This window comes from Zonotrichia leucophrys, chromosome 1A, assembly GCF_028769735.1.
Source record: "Zonotrichia leucophrys gambelii isolate GWCS_2022_RI chromosome 1A, RI_Zleu_2.0, whole genome shotgun sequence".
NCBI classification, from domain to species: domain Eukaryota; kingdom Metazoa; phylum Chordata; class Aves; order Passeriformes; family Passerellidae; genus Zonotrichia; species Zonotrichia leucophrys.
Window position 1 is genome coordinate 196,388 of NC_088170.1, and position 17,229 is coordinate 213,616.

The window sequence follows — 17,229 nt, forward strand, 5'->3', positions numbered from 1 at the left end:
CCAAGCCTGCCTAGTTGGCAAAATGCAATCAGAGAATGAAAAAAAACGGAGCAGCAAATGTTGTTTTCCTGTCTTTTTGCTAACCATATGGACATTTTCCCTAGCACAGCTCCTAAGTAGGACAGGTACCAGAGATAGCTGCAGTGAGTGGGCTGTACTCCACATATTTCATCACTCCACTTCCAAAGCTCACCACTTCCACAGTCATCTCTAGAGCAAAATGATTCTCCTCTCCTGCGGCATGAAAATGCCCTCTCCTGTTATGGTTTCATAGCCTCTCTCCTACCTCTGGCCATTGAAACTGGACCCTCCATTTACTCAAGTGATCTGCTTCCATCTGACACTCGAGCTTCCTCACTGAAATTATCATTTAGCTCATGCTGTTTTAATTAATTGTTACCTCCTTGGGTAACCTTGCTTAACCAACAGAGCAGCCCTTAAATTGTCCACGTCACTGAATGTTTCACCCTCACTTGATTGCTGCTCTGATTTAGCCACATAATTGTTCTCAGATTTCAAACTGTGCTCTTTCTCTGCTATTCTGCTTCACATAAATGTTCCTTTATTTTATTCTCTGCTCTTTGTGTTTCTTCTTCTTCAGTGTCCCCGCTGCCACAAACTCCTTGTCCCTACTCTGTTAGGCCCTCTATCAATCTTCCACCTCCCTTCCAACGTCCCAAGGCTTCTCCAAGAGCATTTTCCTTGCTTCTGGAGCATCCCTTCCACAATCCTTTCCTTCCAGCTGACAGGAGGGCTCTGGCACTTCTCCCAGGAGAAAATTCAGCCTCTAAATAAGAATGGGTGAAGGAAGGCAGCTGCCCTGAGAGCAAGGCTAAAGCTGGCAGAGCAGGACAAGGACAAGGCCAGGGCTGGCAGAGCAGGACAAGGACAAGGCTGGGGCTGGCAGAGCTGTGCCCCTGCCCAGCACCTGCTGCCTCCCACCCCACACCCCTGTCACCAGGGATGGAAGAAGCTGAGGGATCTGGGACACAGCCAGGGCCCAATTTGCACCACTATTTATAGAATGTATTACTCTGAAGAGCTGCTGGTGACAGCTGAGGTGGTTCTGGACAGGATCCAAAGCGATCCTTTTCCAGAACAGCAGGGCACAAGCTGTTCTGGAGCTGGCATGCCTGTGCTGGTGTCACCTGTAAGTCCCCAAGGGCCAGCAGGCTCGGGCAGCACCAGGAAAGCAGGGAAACCCCCAAAGGTGTCCCTTTTTCAGAGGGGGCACATCAGCTTGCTCAGGAACAGCACTAGCCCAGAGCACTCAGAGTGCTTTCCACTGGGAGGTAACTTTCTCAAGGTTTATGGTCTTTTACAGAATTAACATGTAATAGCTGCTGCTAAAAAGAGCAAGCAAAAATCCTAAACATCCTTCAGGAAATTTATCCAAGATACCTACTCAGTATGAGGATAAAAGTAAAGATCCACTAAATAAATCATTCAACCTACTTAGTCCTGCAACGAGGCATCTTAAGACAGGAATATTGCCTGAAAGTCGGTTTGAAAATACTTTTAAAATCATGTTTAGGTGCTCAATCACTTGTCCAAAGTGTTTTGGGATATCTTCCTCTGCAATACATTCAGCCCATTCACTTTAGAGCCAAAAAGGTGACAATGAAATGACAATTCCTGGCTATGTCTTCCTTAAACTGGCTTAAAGCTGGTCTGTTCCTAGCAGTTACCCAGGTTTTTGAGAAACACCTCTACACTGGCAGCAATTCATGAGTGGAAACAACTTCTCCAGACTTTGGGGTTTCTTTTTAATTTCTCTAAGGCAAAACAAGTGATTGCTCTTGAATGGAAAGGAGTAAGATTCTCACCAGGCAGACTGCAGACACCACCTGAAACCAAACCACAAAGCTGAAAGCTCTCTGGGAAAGAACTGATTCAGCTCCAAAGTGCTGAGAAAGCTCTAATTCACCGAGGGTGAGCCCTGATTTCAGGGACAGACACTGCCCATGCCCTCCTGGCCATGCCACAGAAGAGCCCAGCAGCCCACGTCCCCCCACTGCAGAGGGAACTCTGCTTCGCTCCCTGATGCTGATCCGCTGTTCTGCAGCACATGAGAAAACTGAATTTGTGCTCAATTTGTAAAACCAACTCAACATTTTCCCACAAATAAGGTGGGGAACAACAACAAACTCAACCCTCTTAGTACCAGACTTTCAGTAGCAATGGCCTGTTAGACAAGTGAAGCACAAAACAGTTTGTTTGTGAGAGAAACAGTTTGTAAAGGAGAGAAAGCATCAGAGACCGAATGCAAAAATAAACATGTTCTCAGCTGCTGGACCCATCAGCAGTTACTGAACTACATGAAATAAGTGTTTTCCACTTGTTCTGTTGTCTAAACAGCTCTATCAAAACACACAATTTCTCTATTGAGAGGCTAAGTTCCTTGCTGTCGTTGCCATTTGTGGATCAGAAAGCTCCAACAGCTCTCTGCCATTCCCTTCTGGATACACTGAAGGCAATGGCTGGAACGGGATAGGAAGGATAACAACCCCATGTGCATTTTCACTGCCTCATCCAGCTGGGCACACACAAACCTGGAGAAGTCCAGCATTTGTCCATAAGGCTCAGCAAGTGTCTTTTGCTGGATGCCTGCTGGCTGCCAAGACAAATGTTCAATAATGTGACCTATGAAGGAATGCCCAGATTGGTTTCGTTTCTCTTATTCCCCTTCACTGTTGCAGTTTCCTTAATTAAAAAACGCATCTAATTATAGGCTGATATGTAATTCTCACTATGGCAATCCCTAGCACTTAAAAACTGTGAGTCAGGCCCCCAAAATGATGATTAAGCACAGAAATGAGGCATCTGAATTACAACAACCCACACTGAATTTTTACTTGCCTTTTGGGGGCCAAGCCACCATTCACATTTCCAGCAGTTCCCTGCAGTTATGAGGGCTGAACATTCAGTTTCCTTTCCATGCCACGAAAGCAGGACTGTCACAGGGTCCTGACTGCAGGAGCTGGCACAGCTTTACAAGGGTGGCACTCTCCAGGTCACACGGAGTGCCCCCAGCTCACATCCTTCAGCATCCTTTGCTCTGAGGGAGGAGGGAGCATCCCCAAGCCAGGGCAAGTTCTGCAGGGCATCTCCTGGCCTGAAAACAGCTGGGATCCTGGTGCTTGGCAAAAGCTGCCCTCCTCATAACCCTAAATACTGACCACCACAGTGACAAACCCTAAACTCCTCTCCAGGTAACTGTGAACTGTGGTAGATATATAAACCTTCTGAGAACTTACAGGTGAGCTATCTGCTTTACACACAGATAGACAGACCAAAGCTTCTCAACCAATTTCTTAATTATATCATTAACATTACAGAGTCTAACAGCAAATAAAAATGAAATACATTATGTATTTATATCAAAATTATTTTTCAAATCAATCTTTAAACAAGCTGTAGACAGTGTTCACTCCATCATTCCCATTCTCATCTGATCCAGCAGCATTCCTCTGCCCCTGCCTCATGAATATTGCATCTCCTTTCTAGCCCATGTTACAGCCACACCCTAGAGAAATTAATTGTCATGCTTTTTACATTGCCATTAGTACTGAACAGCACAACACAGGAGACTGCAGGGTCTGAACCTCGCTCAGACAAATTAGAAGGTAACACTGCCTGAGTGGATGGCAGTAAATCACCCACAAGGAGCAGGGATAATCTACAGACTGCATTCCAATCAGGAATGTCTGCTGCAGCACTCACTACTGTAGGCTCAGTTGTGACAGAGCTCACAGGTGCAGCAGCAAATCTGAAATTCACCAGTAGCTGGCAATTCATTCTTTGTACTGTAAGCAACTGTGAGCTGCTATCCAGGAACAGGATTAATATCCCTAGTGAACGCTACACATGGAATAAAGAGCTCTCCTATTCTCTCTGAAGTAGATAAATGCTTCACTGGAAGTCATGGAAAGAAGAAAAATACTGCAACAAATGCATTTCCCACATCACAAGCAGCGAGCTGGTGCCCCAGGGTGTAGCAGCAGGGAGAGCTGTACCCACCAAAGCCTGATCAGGCTCAGTTACTGGGGCACCCTGCAGGAACAGCCACACAGGCTGGCACTTACCAGGGACCCTTGCTTGGCACGGCAGGGCAGCCACGACCAGCGCCCAGGGAGGCTCCAGGGTCTGCAGTGCCCTCCAGCCCAGGCTCTGTGCCCTGCTGCTGATGCACCTGCGTGCCCTGTGTGCCCCTCAGTGCTGCTCACCCGCGGGCACAGCTGGGGCCAATTGGGGATGATTGGGCACAGCCCACCCCAATCACCACTGACTGTGCCTACAGCAAACATTCCTTCCCACTAACAACTGCACTGACACATGGGAAACCCACCCCATCCATCAAAATTCATCATCTGCACAGCCGGGATCTCACTGCACACGTTCCTGGAAGGAAAATCCTTCTGAGCACAGAATGTCTCTCTGCAAGCTTATGGCACTGTAAAAATAATAATTTCTGGGCAAGGGTGATTATTCACAGAATTCCCAACCAGCACCAGTGGTGACCTAGACCTGAAGTTGAGTTACAAGAGCTAACCATGCCACGCACATAGTTCCTTAATTCCCTTTATACCTCTGGCTCCTTTGCTGTACAGAAGTCCATGGGAACCAAAGCCCAGTGTCCCTGCAGCTCAAAGCAGGGGCGGTGAAGCCCAGATGAGTAACCCCAATAGTCCCCATCCCATTTGCCATTAGACCCAAATCTGACTGCCTCACGAGAAAGGCAGAGCTTTGGGTTCAGCATCACCACTCACTGTGTATTTCAGCCTTTTGGACCGGTGTCCTCAACTCTCCTGCATTTCTGAGCAGAGGGTCCCTCCTCGCCCTGCCCTGGGACACCACCAGAACAAGGGAACCTCCAAACCTTGTTCAGCACCAGCACAACAAGGGAACTGCAGACACTGAGGCAGATGGAACAGAATTCCCAGAACTGACATTTGGCCAAGATGGACCACATAGAAACCACTAAAATCTTTTCACTGGAGAAAATAAAATATGTCTTGTTTGTTTGTCTTCCATCTCTGACAGGAAATACAAAGCTGTTATTTCTCTATTACAGCAACGGACACTCCTGGCATTCCAGAAGTATGCAGAGCAAGTTTTTCCCACCAGAAAGTAAGGAAAATAGCTGGTGGTCTGTTTTCCCAGCGCTCCTTAAAGTACAGGAGATCTATATAGCAATTATTAAATGAGAGCTGGTGGTGCTTCCTCGGAGCAGAGGCAAGCTGATAAGCAAAGCCCTTATCTTGCTGATAGGTGAAGGCAGAGTCTGGAATTTACCTGGAAAGCCTGATAGCCAACTGCTGGAACATCAAGGATGCAAAACAACAGATGCCCTGAGCAGCAGTGGGAGCTGCAGGACTCAGGACAAGGGTACTGATAGCTCAGATGGGGACAGAGAGGAGTAAATAATTTCACAGAGTTCTCTGTATCACTGCTGTGAACATTAACTGGACATTAATTACAAAAGGTGCCACTCCAATTGTCTGGGGCTGCCCTTGAAGCTGAGGAGGGCCTCAAGCAACTCAAGAATGGGAATTGACTGAAGAGCAGGAGCAGGGGAAAATAGAGGGAAAAAATATAAACACAATGGTTGTTCAGGAAATGTTCAGGATGCTTTCAGCAAACATGAAAGACATTTAAAATGTTAACCATTTCTATTCAGCTGTTCCCAGCAGCTCTAAAAGCCTCACTGTAGCCACATCTCCATTTGAAAAGAGCATCTCCAAACCAAGAAATTAAGGAGGGCATTTTCCAGCAAATGGAACAAAAGTCAAAATAAAACTCTGTTGATGTAATGCAATAACAACAAAAAGCCCACACCATCCTGCTAGCCATAAAATATTGTATAACAATCTCATTTCATAACTTTCACCTTTATCCTGAATGGAGCAGTGGGGAAGTGACCTCCAAAACCCTGCTGAAAGCTGGGATTTAATTCTCCACAGTATAATTCACCTTATTAAAAATTTCAAATACCACTAAGGTCAAGGCAGTGGGCACAGCTTCTCCAGGAAGCTCAGAGCTTCTGTAGCAAACATTTCACAGAAAAAATGCTTTGCCAGGGTCCAGGGACTTATCAGTGCCTTGTCCCACCCCATCTGCTGCTTATCTAATCGGGTGAAATTGCCAGACCTGGGAGAAGAACCTCTGGTTTCTGTATGTAAAAACTGTGACATGACAAAAGCTGAATCCACACTGAGGTTTACAAACACCACTCAGCTTGGATTAATGTGTTTCAGTCTGAATGTAACTGTGTGCAGCTGTGTTAAAATGAGTTAGCATCAGGAGCAATTTCCTTGCATTCTGAGTACCCCATGCAGCACACAGAAAAAGATTAACATATGCCCAGGGATTTAAAATTTAAGTTTTTTTTTGGTGCTCAGAAAACTGGAACAACAGAAGAGTGCAGTCCAAACAGCTTCCTCATTTCAGTGAGGTTCATCCACACTGGGCAAAGACCGATTCTAAAGGGTGAAAGACAATTCATTTTCCATGCATCTACCTACCAGCAACTAGCCTCAAAAACAGGAATTTTCATACATGCCACTGAACACACATCAAATGGCAGCACCACTCTTGGCTGCCCTGAGGATGAAAATGACAAAGAAAGGAATAAATCCCTCGCTGCTCCGTTGCATGGGTGGTTCATGCCCGTGCCCAGCAGAGAAAGGGAACTCTAAGTGGGCACATCCAGACACGCAGCAGTGCTGGGGTGCGCAGAGCAGCTCTGGGGCCCCAGCTGGGTACCCTGCATTCCAGCACAGCGCCCACAGCCTGGCTGGGGCCTCTGGCTGCTCCAGCTGACAGGAAAGGAGCCCCAGGGAGCTGCCACAGCCCCCGTACCTGCTGGCACACTGGCGTTTGCACAGTCCAGGGGAAAGCAGCAATCCAGCACGGTGCAGCATAGCAGGGACCCCAGCAGCTGCTTTCTTCAGCACTGACAACACAGCCTGCGAGAAAATGCTGCTTAGGGTCAAGGAAGGAGAGAGCAGGAGCTGCTGAACTCAGGAATTTAAATCAGTTCCTATCTTGCCAGCACAGCTCTCCTCTGCAAAGACACTGTGAGCTAGCTCAGATCACTATTCCTCATTGTTTTCATGTCATTCAGGGATCCACCCTGAAGATATGGAGCCAAGCCTCTCTACAGCTTGCTGTCCTCATCACAGCCTCCCAATAGTAACATGCAGTAAGAACATTTCTTTCCTCTCACCTTGAACCTGCTCTCCAAAACTGTACCTCTCCACCAAAACAACTCATCTCAGCTGGAAACACAAAATGCAAACACTCCATTTACCGCCAATGAAGCAAATACTACAGCAACAACATCATCATCAAGTAAAATGTTGATGAAAACACAGCCAGGAAGCAGCACCAAGGACAGAAAAATGAACTGGATTTGGCTCAACACGTGGGCATGTCCATGAGCTTCAGGGCACAGAGGCAGAACTAACCCAATCCAGCACCTCCCAGGTCTGTTCCTAGCTCTGTCCTTCATTTGCACCCAGGGAAAGCAGGGATAATTCCGTATCTGGTGAAGCTGTTTAAGAAGGGCCAAACTCCTATCTAAAGATAGCCCGAGCAATACAAAGCTTAATCTCAGATTTGCCTTGAAATAGCCAGTGAGGATCCACAGACTCGTGTAATTTGCAGTGCTGCCATAAAAAGAGAAGGAAAAACCCATCTGAATAAGGAAACCTTGCTGACTCAGCAACAGCAGCTGCCATAGCCGTGGGGGAGTGACCTGGAACTGCATCCCTGTGCTCATGAATCCAGGATGAGCAGTGCTGTGCTTGGCATTCGTGCCTCTATGGAGCTTGTCAGGCAGATAAAAAGATCCAGGTCTGCCTTTAATGAATTGCAGTATTTTAAACAGAATCATCCTAAAGGTATTACTGTATGCAATTTACTTCTGCAAATAACAGACCACAAGTGAAAACATTTTGCCTAAATAATCCCAGCAGCACTAGGCCCTAACAAAACCCCTAAGCAATCTGTAAAAACAATTAGGGCTCAATAACATTAACCACCTCAGAGGATGACAAGCCATTATACTGGAGGCACATTAGACACATTAGCTATTAGTGGCTCTAATGATGGTCTTACTCCTATTTTGACCACTTTGCAGCTCAAAACTGAGCAGTTTTACCATCTGACTGACAGAATATTCAGCATTTGTCAGACAGGAGATGCTTTCACTGTAGGACTACCCTCAACCTCTCGAAATTGAAAGGCATCCATGGCTAATCATGCAGGTATTTATATGTGAAAAGCAGTTCTGGAAATGCATTCAAACACAAAACCCGCACTGAATCATTCCAGGAGAACCAGGCCAGTCTGGGGTCCTGCATAAGGGGCCACATCTTTCCTGAAGGTCTCCGGCTCTGCAGAGAGGAGAAGGAAGCAGCAGTGGAGACTGAGGGGCCTTTGGCTGCTCCCAGCTCACAGCAAAGGACTTTAGATAAGAGCTTGGCCCTTCTTAAACCCGCACTCGGCTGCCAGGGTTCAACCCAAACTACCCCAGAGGTTTGGCTGAACTCGCCAAGTCACTCAGTGAAGTTGTCCTTGGTACAGAAGGCGAAGGGGAATAGTCTTTCTGAGGCTTGAAAAATATGATTTCATCAAATTAATTCCCCAAGATCGACTTCAGCAAGGGGGGGTCAGTGAGTCTATGGGAGGAGAAAGTCCCAAACCCAGCAGGGGTTTGCTCTGTGCAGAAAGAGCCCACAAGTGCCACTCTGTTGCACAAAGCAGAACTGGATTCTTAGCCCAGATTAATTCCAATTTATGCTTCAAACTGAGTGAAACCAAAATTGCCTGTTAACCAGAATGTGGCAGGAGGGCTAGGGAGAACAGCAACTAACACTGTTCTTCAATAATACTTTATTAATAATACATTAAAGAGTACTTAATATTAGACTATTATGGAAAGCCATATTACTTGAAAGTTCACATGCAGGTTTTCTGTGAAGCTCTATCCCTCCTTTCCCATTCCAACAGAGACTGACATTCTCTGGAATTTTCCAGCAGAAAGTTAAATTTGGAGTTTTTACAGCTGGCTTGCTTAGGGACAGCAGGAGCAGAGCAAAGAGTTTCTGTAAGCCTCAAATATACAGCAGCTTGCCTGACATGGGCTTCAACTTCACAATCTTCCATCATGAAGAGAAGCAAATTAAAGCAGCAAAAATAGAGCTCTACTTCACAAGTGTTGGAATAATACAGTTTACTATACTCACTACACATCTCCAGCATACAATTTCTCTTTAAAACTACTTTTGAAGCAGGTTGATTTAAAGTTCATTGTATTTAGCACTGTAAGAACTCATCAAGAGGCTCAGACAAGAAACAACAGCTCCTTTTACTGCATGAGTCTCTCTTCAATAGCATCTGTGAGATAATCACTATGCTTGGAGAGTAGAAAAACATGTGGGCAAGTGGAATAGCTGGTAAGCCACACAGAGTTTGTTACTAAACCATGTGGTGGAAATGATCTGAAACTGTTCTGTACACTGGAGCTGCAGCAGCACTACCACTTTACAAACATTTTGTTTACTACCATGACAACTAATAGACCAAACTCTTTCCTACATAACCTATGGGACAATTTTTTAAAAAGCTGGATTCATCTACCCCCAGAAATGGGGGAATTTGGTGCACAGGATCAAGATTAACTAATAGTCAAGAAGATCAATGTATCTTCTAGTGTTAGTTAAGTGCTTTAGGAGAGGGATCCTGCATCTGGACCTTGTTGCTAGCTCTGTATTAAAGGGAGGACTTCTTCCAGGCCTGCCTAATGAGACAGAATCAGCACATTGCTGCTCATCACCCATCACTGCTCAGACTTCCTCCAGGCTCTGGGGGCTACCCAACACGTGTGCATTTCAAGAACTGCTAGGATTCTGTGATCCCAGCAGACAAGATATAAAGCTTGATATTAACATCAGCTCCAGCTCCTGACAAAGGCAAATACATTCAGAAAATACTGAAGAATTTAAAATAAATCTGTACGCCACTTAAAACCAAACAAAACTATTTTTAAAAAAGAAAATAAGTCCCTTGAATTTTACTAAAGAGGGTATTTCTGGAGGCATTCGGATTACCACTCACTCTCATCCATACTTTGCTACTTGCTACAGGGACAAAAAACCAGCTTCCCTCCGGGAAAGGGAGGGAAATCTGCTTCTCTTCCAATTGCCTGTATTGTACCCAAACATGAGGAATTTTTGAGGGGACGCAGGTCTCCACTGCAGCCGCTTTTAAAGGAGAGTGATTAGAAATTCCTGCCCAGCGCAGGGACCCGCTGGGTTTCCTCGGCTGCAGCGGGGGCAGCTCGGCTGCCGCTTCCCCCTCTCGAGTGCAGCTGGGCAAAAGGCGAAACGAGCCCCAGGGATTATCGCCATTTCCCCGCCACGTCAGGAGCAGAGAGGAGAGAGAAAAGGTGCCTTTTCACGTGGCTTCTGTAACAAACCGCACAGAGCCCAGGAGCAGCGCGGAGCCTCCCGAGGCTGCTCGGATAGACATCCACGGAAACCTTCCCTGAGCATCCCGGGCTTTCGGCAAAAACATCCAGCCCTGAGCATCCCTGAGCATCCCGGGCTCTGTGCAAAAACATCCATCCCTGAGCATCCCGGGCTCTGTGCACAGACATCCATCCCTGAGCATCCCGGGAGCCGCACGGGCTCTCTGCACAGACATCCCTGAGCATCACGGGTTCTCTGCACAGACACCCCTGAGCATCCCAGGTTCTCTGCACAGACATGATTCCCTGCGCATCCCGAGAGCCGCACGGGCCAGGCTCTCTCCGAGCAGCCCCGGGCTTTGTTGGCAGCCCCGGAGCTTTGTTCGGTGCCTCAGATATCCGCCAAGCAGACGCATCCCATTGTTCGGGCGCCGCCGCAGCCTCGGAGCGCTCACCCCGCCGGCAGCGCATCCCTGCGGGGACGAGCCTCCATCCCCGCGCCGAGCCCCTTCCCCCCGCAGCCACCGGAGCCACCCCAAAAAAAGTTTTGCGGGGCAGAAGGGGCCCTGCCCGCCCGCCGTGACAGAACAAAGGGTCGGGGCAGAAGGAATAAAGTTTGGGGCTCGGCGCGGCCGGGCGGGCTCCGGGCGCGGCTGGCGGCCCCCGCTGCCCGTCCCCGCTGCCCTTGGGCCGCGCACGGCGGTACCTGAACAGGGCGACCGCGGTCTGGTTCCTCCTCCACGCCTTGCCCTGCTGCAGCAGCACGCCCTGCACGATCTCCTTCTCGTCGGGCAGCCGGTACACGGGAAACACGTAGAGCCAGCAGAGCACGAAGACGCCCAGGGCGCTGGCGCCCACGGGCAGGCGGGTGCGCGGCCACTTCCACGGCAGCCCCGCCATCCTCCTCCTGCTCCCGCAGCGCCGCCGCGGCTCCGGGCCGCGCTCCGACATCAGGCCCGCGCCATGCGGGGCCGCGGGCGGGGGCCCGGCCCGGCCCGGCGCGGCTCGGCCCGGCTCAGCTCCGCTCAGCCCCGCCGCCGCCCGCCGCCATCGCCGCGGGGGAGCGGGGCTGCTGCTGCCGCTGCGGCTCGCTGCTCTCTCGGCGGCGGTGGCGGCTGCCGCCCTTGCTCACAGTCATTTGGTCCCTCGCGTTCCCCGCCAGATGATGCTCCGCCGCTCCCCGCCCTCCCTCCGCCTCCTGCCGAGCCCCTCGCTGAGCACCGACCCGGTAAATTTCCGCCGGGGGAGGGAGGGAGGGAGGGAGCGGAGACCTCGGTGCTGCGGGCTCCGCTCGGCGCCACGCCCGCCCCGCCCCGCCGCGGGCACCGAGCTAGGGGGGAAAGCGGGAGAGCGGGAGCTCCGCTCCGGCCTCGGCTCGCTCCCACCGGCCGCTCTCCCTCCCTCTCCTTCCCTGCCGGCGCCTGGCTCCCTTCCCCGGCAGAGGCCGCAGCTTCTCCAAGGCGCCCCGGCGGCACCGACCCCCGCCCGCCCCGGCCCGGCCTCCCTCCCCCGCCGGGAGCCCCCCGGGCCCAGCCGAGAGCGCCGGGCCGCGATCCCCGCCCGCTCAGAGCGTGTCCCGCACGAAGGACATGCCACAGCAATATCCGCGGGTTCAGGGGCTCCGGGAGGACGGAGCAAAGCGGGGCACGGCAGAGCCATGGGCAGAGCGAGCCCGTCCCTCAGCGGCAGTCCCTCAGCGCCCGTCCCTCAGGGCCCCTGCACGGAGCGCTGAGGGCGCTGGCTCTCGGCAGCCTGGAGCTGAGGGGGCTGGGGGACACCTCGCAGCTCCCTCTGAGGGGAAGCACAGGCACTCTCTTCCCCGCGGTGCCCCTGAAGGAGCCGAGGGAAGGACACGGAGCTGTGTCGGTGTCTGTGTCACCACCCAGAGGGAGCTGGGCCCTGCCAGAGGCTCCCCGGGATGTGCTCGCGGGATCAGCCCCCACACAGCTCAAGAAGCGTTTGGACAGCACTCTCCGGCACACGGTGGGTTCTTGGGGCTGTCCTGTGCAGGAGCAGGAGTTGCGTTTCGATGATCCTTTTGAGTTTCTTCTAGTTGGGGATATTCTCTGGTTTTCTGTGAGGGGAGCGCGGTGAGGGGCTGGTGGTGCCCCAGCACTCTGGGGCTGTGCTGCAGTGCTCAGAGAGAGGGAGAGCTGGCAGGGAAGCACCCACAAACCGAGGAGCAGCAGCGTGACCCTGCATAGCTGTGGCAGTGCCCAGCTCAGCTTCCCTCTGGGAATCCCTCTGCACACCAGGGTGAGGGTGCCCCATGCAGACCTCAGCCCTCCTAAATCCCAGTGCCATGGTTTCATGCCAGCAGAGCCACCCCAGCCGCAGAAAGCACCTCTCTGATAATCAGGCTGAAACACGGGAGACACGCTCAGCTCCTCTCAGTGTCTCAGTGGCAGATCCCACCTTCAGAGCCACTCTAGTCCCTGCACAGAAGGCAGGTCCAGCCCATCCGTCTGTGCTGACCATGTCAGCCACACCTTGCAGAGCCCCTGGGGAAGGCTGCAGCCTGCCACGGACCCTGAGCGAGCAGCCCGTGCTCTCCAGGCCCTCAGCACATGGAGCCTTGGCTGTTCTGGGGCAGCTTTCAGGGCTGAGCAGTAATTAAGGGAATTAGGGGGTGATGGGGTGAAGGAAGGAAATCACAAAGAAAGTTTGATACAGTTAGTTTGGTATCTCCTGGCTCTAAGGCAGCTGTACAATACCATAAATACTAGCTGGGCGTTTCAACAGTGTTTTCAGCTAGAGATCCCAACATGCTGAGTTCTCTGTGCAAAAATAAACCCAGACATCTCAATGCACTTTCAGTGCTTGAGAGAAGGAATAACATTCTCATTCACAGGGTGTTGCTGTGCAGAAACACACACTGACAAACAGAACACTTCATAATGTCTGATGAACATCAAAATGCCAGAAACGTGTAATTGCAGAAGAAATATCATTTTCATTCATATTTGGTATGGTGTTCTCATAAGAGAACACCTATGGTTATAGGTGTTCTCTTATGATAAAAAAATGGGAAAAGAAACTGAGCAAGGCATTTGGGTTAGCCTCTAGGAAAAAATATTTAGAACCAGGTAAATATTTTCATTTTGGTGAGCAAATTATTTACCAACAGCAGAATAAACCAGAATCTGTTCAGTCATGTCTGTTAAAAACAAACAGAACCATTCAGCCTCTGGAGACTAATTCAAAACATAGTGAGCTAGAGCCATCAAAAGTAAAACAAAAAAAGTGATTGAAAGTAAGGTGAACAGAACTGTATCCCAGATTAGATCCTGACTGTTTGCTCACCTTTGGTTGAGAGGAGACAGACTGGAAGCTCTGTGCTGCTTGAGAAAGTGGAAAAGAGCAAGAGAAAGCAGGAATGACTTATTCTTTCAGCGTGCAAATGAATTAACTACACCCAATATACGCAAGACTTTGGGATATCTTTTATTGGTGATCCTGTGAGACATCCCTGAGCGTTTCCTGCCCTGTTTACAAGCAAACAGCCTGAAACCCTGCAGTGACACTCTGCAACTGCTGAGGAGATACAGAGATGATCAACAATCCACATCTTTAAACTGAAGCGGGAAGCTGATATTCAGGTAAGACTCCACTCTTTTGAACTGCATATCAGTGAGATTGACGGTGAGTTTAAGCTCATGTCCGTCGCTTGGTTCTAAGTAAGTTCCCAGCCAGAAGGGCCAGGTAATCCTGGGCAGGGTCTGACCACTACAGGGGAAAGAAAAATAAATTTGTTCTGAGAGGTGCCTTTAAGAAGCAGCAGAGTGGCAGCATGGAATGAACGCCTTTTAAACGCTCGGGTGACACAGCGTGGCCGTTCTCGGTGGGAAGGAAGGCGCCGTGCTGAGGAGGATTTCCCGGTTCCCCCCAAAACGCACCAGCAGCAGCAGAAGCAGCAGCAGCAGCAGCAGCATCCCTGCGCTCCCTGCCGCGCTCCTCGGCTGCCCTGCGGGTGGAGCTGACACTCTGCTCCGCCATCGCCTTCCCAGCCACAGAATCCAGGTTTCCTTCCTGCCCTCGCTCCCAGCACAGAACCCTGGCGAGGTTTACACCTGCATCCTCCAGAGGATGCAGCTTTGCCTGCTTTCATTCCGTGCTCCGTGTACTCCCACAGGCATCCCCTGTACCTCGTCTTTGCACTCCCTCAGCTCTCACTCCCAGAATAACAGGGAATTTCCCTCCACTGCAGCATCCCACACACTTTCTGCTCTTTCTGCAGAATTTAGCAGGGGAGTTGCACTGGAATCAGTTTTCAGGGCATGGCATCCTTTTAGTGATGAGAATGTCACCATGCCCTGTTCCTGGCAGATCCAGTACCTTCCCAATGCATCCGTTACCACCTGGCTAAAATCCCTTGCTCTCTGCTGTGCCCTGTGTTCTGCAAGGATTTCATGCTGTGTTAGTAGAGTCTGTGTGAAAATTGGATGTTATTTTTCAGGGGAAAACGAAGCTGAAAGCAAAGTAAGCACTCTGTGGGACCCCAGCCCTTATTCCCCACTGCCACAAATAACCAGTGCTCCTCTGGTACAGGATTTTTTTTACCCAATGTACAACACAAAAATAATCAGAAATTATCACTGCCTGAACTGTCATTGTAGGCCAGCTTTGGTGTGGTGTCACCTGTGAACAGGCTGATTTCTCTGAACTCCTTCTCACACAGGTCTGAAAGTGGCACCTGGATCTCCCTCTGTAAGAACAGCACAAACACTGGACTGTGTGAATGGGTGCACAGCTGCCCTGTTGGCAAATTCCCACTGTGCCTCTCCCTATCAGAAGTGACTCGGCAGCTCTGTTGAAAACACAATGTATGTTCTCACAAATGTATGTTCTCACTGATAAAAATGTATGTTCTCACTGATAAAAATGTATGTTCTCACTGATAAGCATTTTAAGCCCCTGATTTGACAGAAGTTTATATATAGTCCTGTTAAAGGGGAGAGTTGTAACTACAATATCAAATTAATTCCTGCAAAGTCCTGGTGTCCAGAGGCTGATCAGTTTTTACCTGGCTTGTACCAGTTGTACCAGTCCTCTGAGAAAACATCACCAGTTTTGCCACATGTTTTCCCCCAGCTGTCATGCTGTGACAGTGCCATTGCTGTGACAGCATCTGCAGTCACCCTTCCAGCTGCACACAGGAGTCAGAATGCACAAGAGTGAAGCACAAAATGGGGGAAAACACTTACTGATGAAAGACAGAGCTCATTCTCTAAAACTCAGAACCTCTTCTACGAGAGCATTGAAAGGATTTTGAAAACACCTTTTTATGCCAACAGTGATGCTGCCTGGTAAAAAGGTGGAACGAGAATGAGTGAAAACATGCAGGAGTAATGACAAGGAATGTGTCAAGGCATTAGCCACAGGTACTTTGCTTTTTGGTTCTGCATGGAAAGAAGGCTTTCTCATAAAATGGAATTTTATGTGTTTCTACACAGGCAATTTTCACAAGCTTTCCATCACTGCTGTACATTATTGAAGTAAGGCATAACACCCAGGCTTCTGTTCCACAGCTCTGGCTTCAGGATGCCTCTTTAGCAAGTTTTAATGCAGGTGAAAGTGCCCATGTAGGATGTGGGTGGGCAGGAGCACCAGTAAGGTGAAGACAAGCGAGTCCAGGGAAATTGTGGGTGAAATCCCTGCCTGTGCAGCTCCATGGGTTTGTGCTCACCGTTAGCAGGAGGGAGCTGTGCTGCAATAATGAGATTACTCACAGAGACAGCTCCTCAGAAGGGTAAGCGACTTGCTGGGGGAGTACCAGTCCAGTTCTGTCCAGCCTGGAGAACAGGAGATTGCACGAACACCTCATGGCAGCCTTCCTGCGTCTGAACAGGCTGAGAAGGAAGCTGAGAGGGACTTTGATCAGGAGCTGTAGTGGTGGGAGAAGGGGGAATGGGTTCAGACTCAAACAGGGGCAGGATTGGGTTTGGTTTACAGAAGAAATCCTTCCCTGTGAGGGTGGGCAGGCCCTGGCACAGGCTGGATGGGCTCTGAGCACCTGGGATGGTGGAACTGGATGATCCTTTAGGCTCTTCCAGCCCAAACTATTCTCTGACTTTGGGCATTAGAGCTGACGTGCCAAAGATATTGTGGCTGCAAGGTCCTGTGGTACAATGCACAATTTGTGAAGGCAATACAATGCACATAAAAGGCACAATGGAACATGCACACCCACATGCACAGAGACTGCAAACACATCTCTGAAGCACACAGGCTCTTCCCTTGTTTGTGCAGTTCCTTTTCCTTGGGAGCTCCGACAGATCCTGACCTCAGTCTGACATTTGCTGAGGTTTCAATTTGAGCAGCTGCTGTCAGGAAGCCATCCTTCACCTCTCAGTGTTGGTTAAGAATCCTGTTTGTGAGAAGGTTGTGTCTGATGTAGAGGGGAACATCATAAATTTGGTCTCACAATGAGTAATCCCTCTAGACCAGGATGAAGTGAGTAGAAGAAAAGCAGAAGAGAGGAACAAGCTTGTTAATGTTGTTGCTGTATCTTCTTATCACAAATGATCCTTAGTTCTGACAGTTAGTGAAGTGCTTCAAGATCATCATGATTTTTTTATGACTCCAAGTTTAGGCAGCATCACTTCATTGGGACCCAGGCAGAAAATTTAAAGTTTGGTTAATGGGCAAACAATAGTGAAAATGTATTCTGTCTCTTCACAAATACAATTAAGATGGAAGCAAGGCTCGACACAGACATTGTCCATCGAAGGACAACTGAAAACTGAATGGAACTG

The 17,229-nt window shown here is 49.6% G+C and overlaps 1 protein-coding gene and 1 long non-coding RNA gene across 2 annotated transcripts in view; one reads left to right on the top strand and one right to left on the bottom strand.

Moving 5' to 3' along the window:
* ST8SIA1 (ST8 alpha-N-acetyl-neuraminide alpha-2,8-sialyltransferase 1) overlaps positions 1–11,786 on the bottom strand; it is a 102,236-nt gene extending 90,450 nt beyond the window's left edge. The window contains exon 1 of the mRNA XM_064734138.1: positions 11,181–11,786. Within this exon, the coding sequence (XP_064590208.1) occupies positions 11,181–11,425 (245 nt within the window). The 5' untranslated portion in view covers positions 11,426–11,786. The remainder of the gene's footprint in view (positions 1–11,180) is intronic.
* LOC135458800 (uncharacterized) lies at positions 11,619–15,554 on the top strand. The gene is made up of 3 exons (XR_010442926.1): positions 11,619–11,702; positions 13,868–14,073; positions 15,153–15,554. It is a non-coding gene; the product is annotated as an uncharacterized LOC135458800 (long non-coding RNA).
* The last annotated feature ends 1,675 nt before the right edge of the window (positions 15,555–17,229 follow it).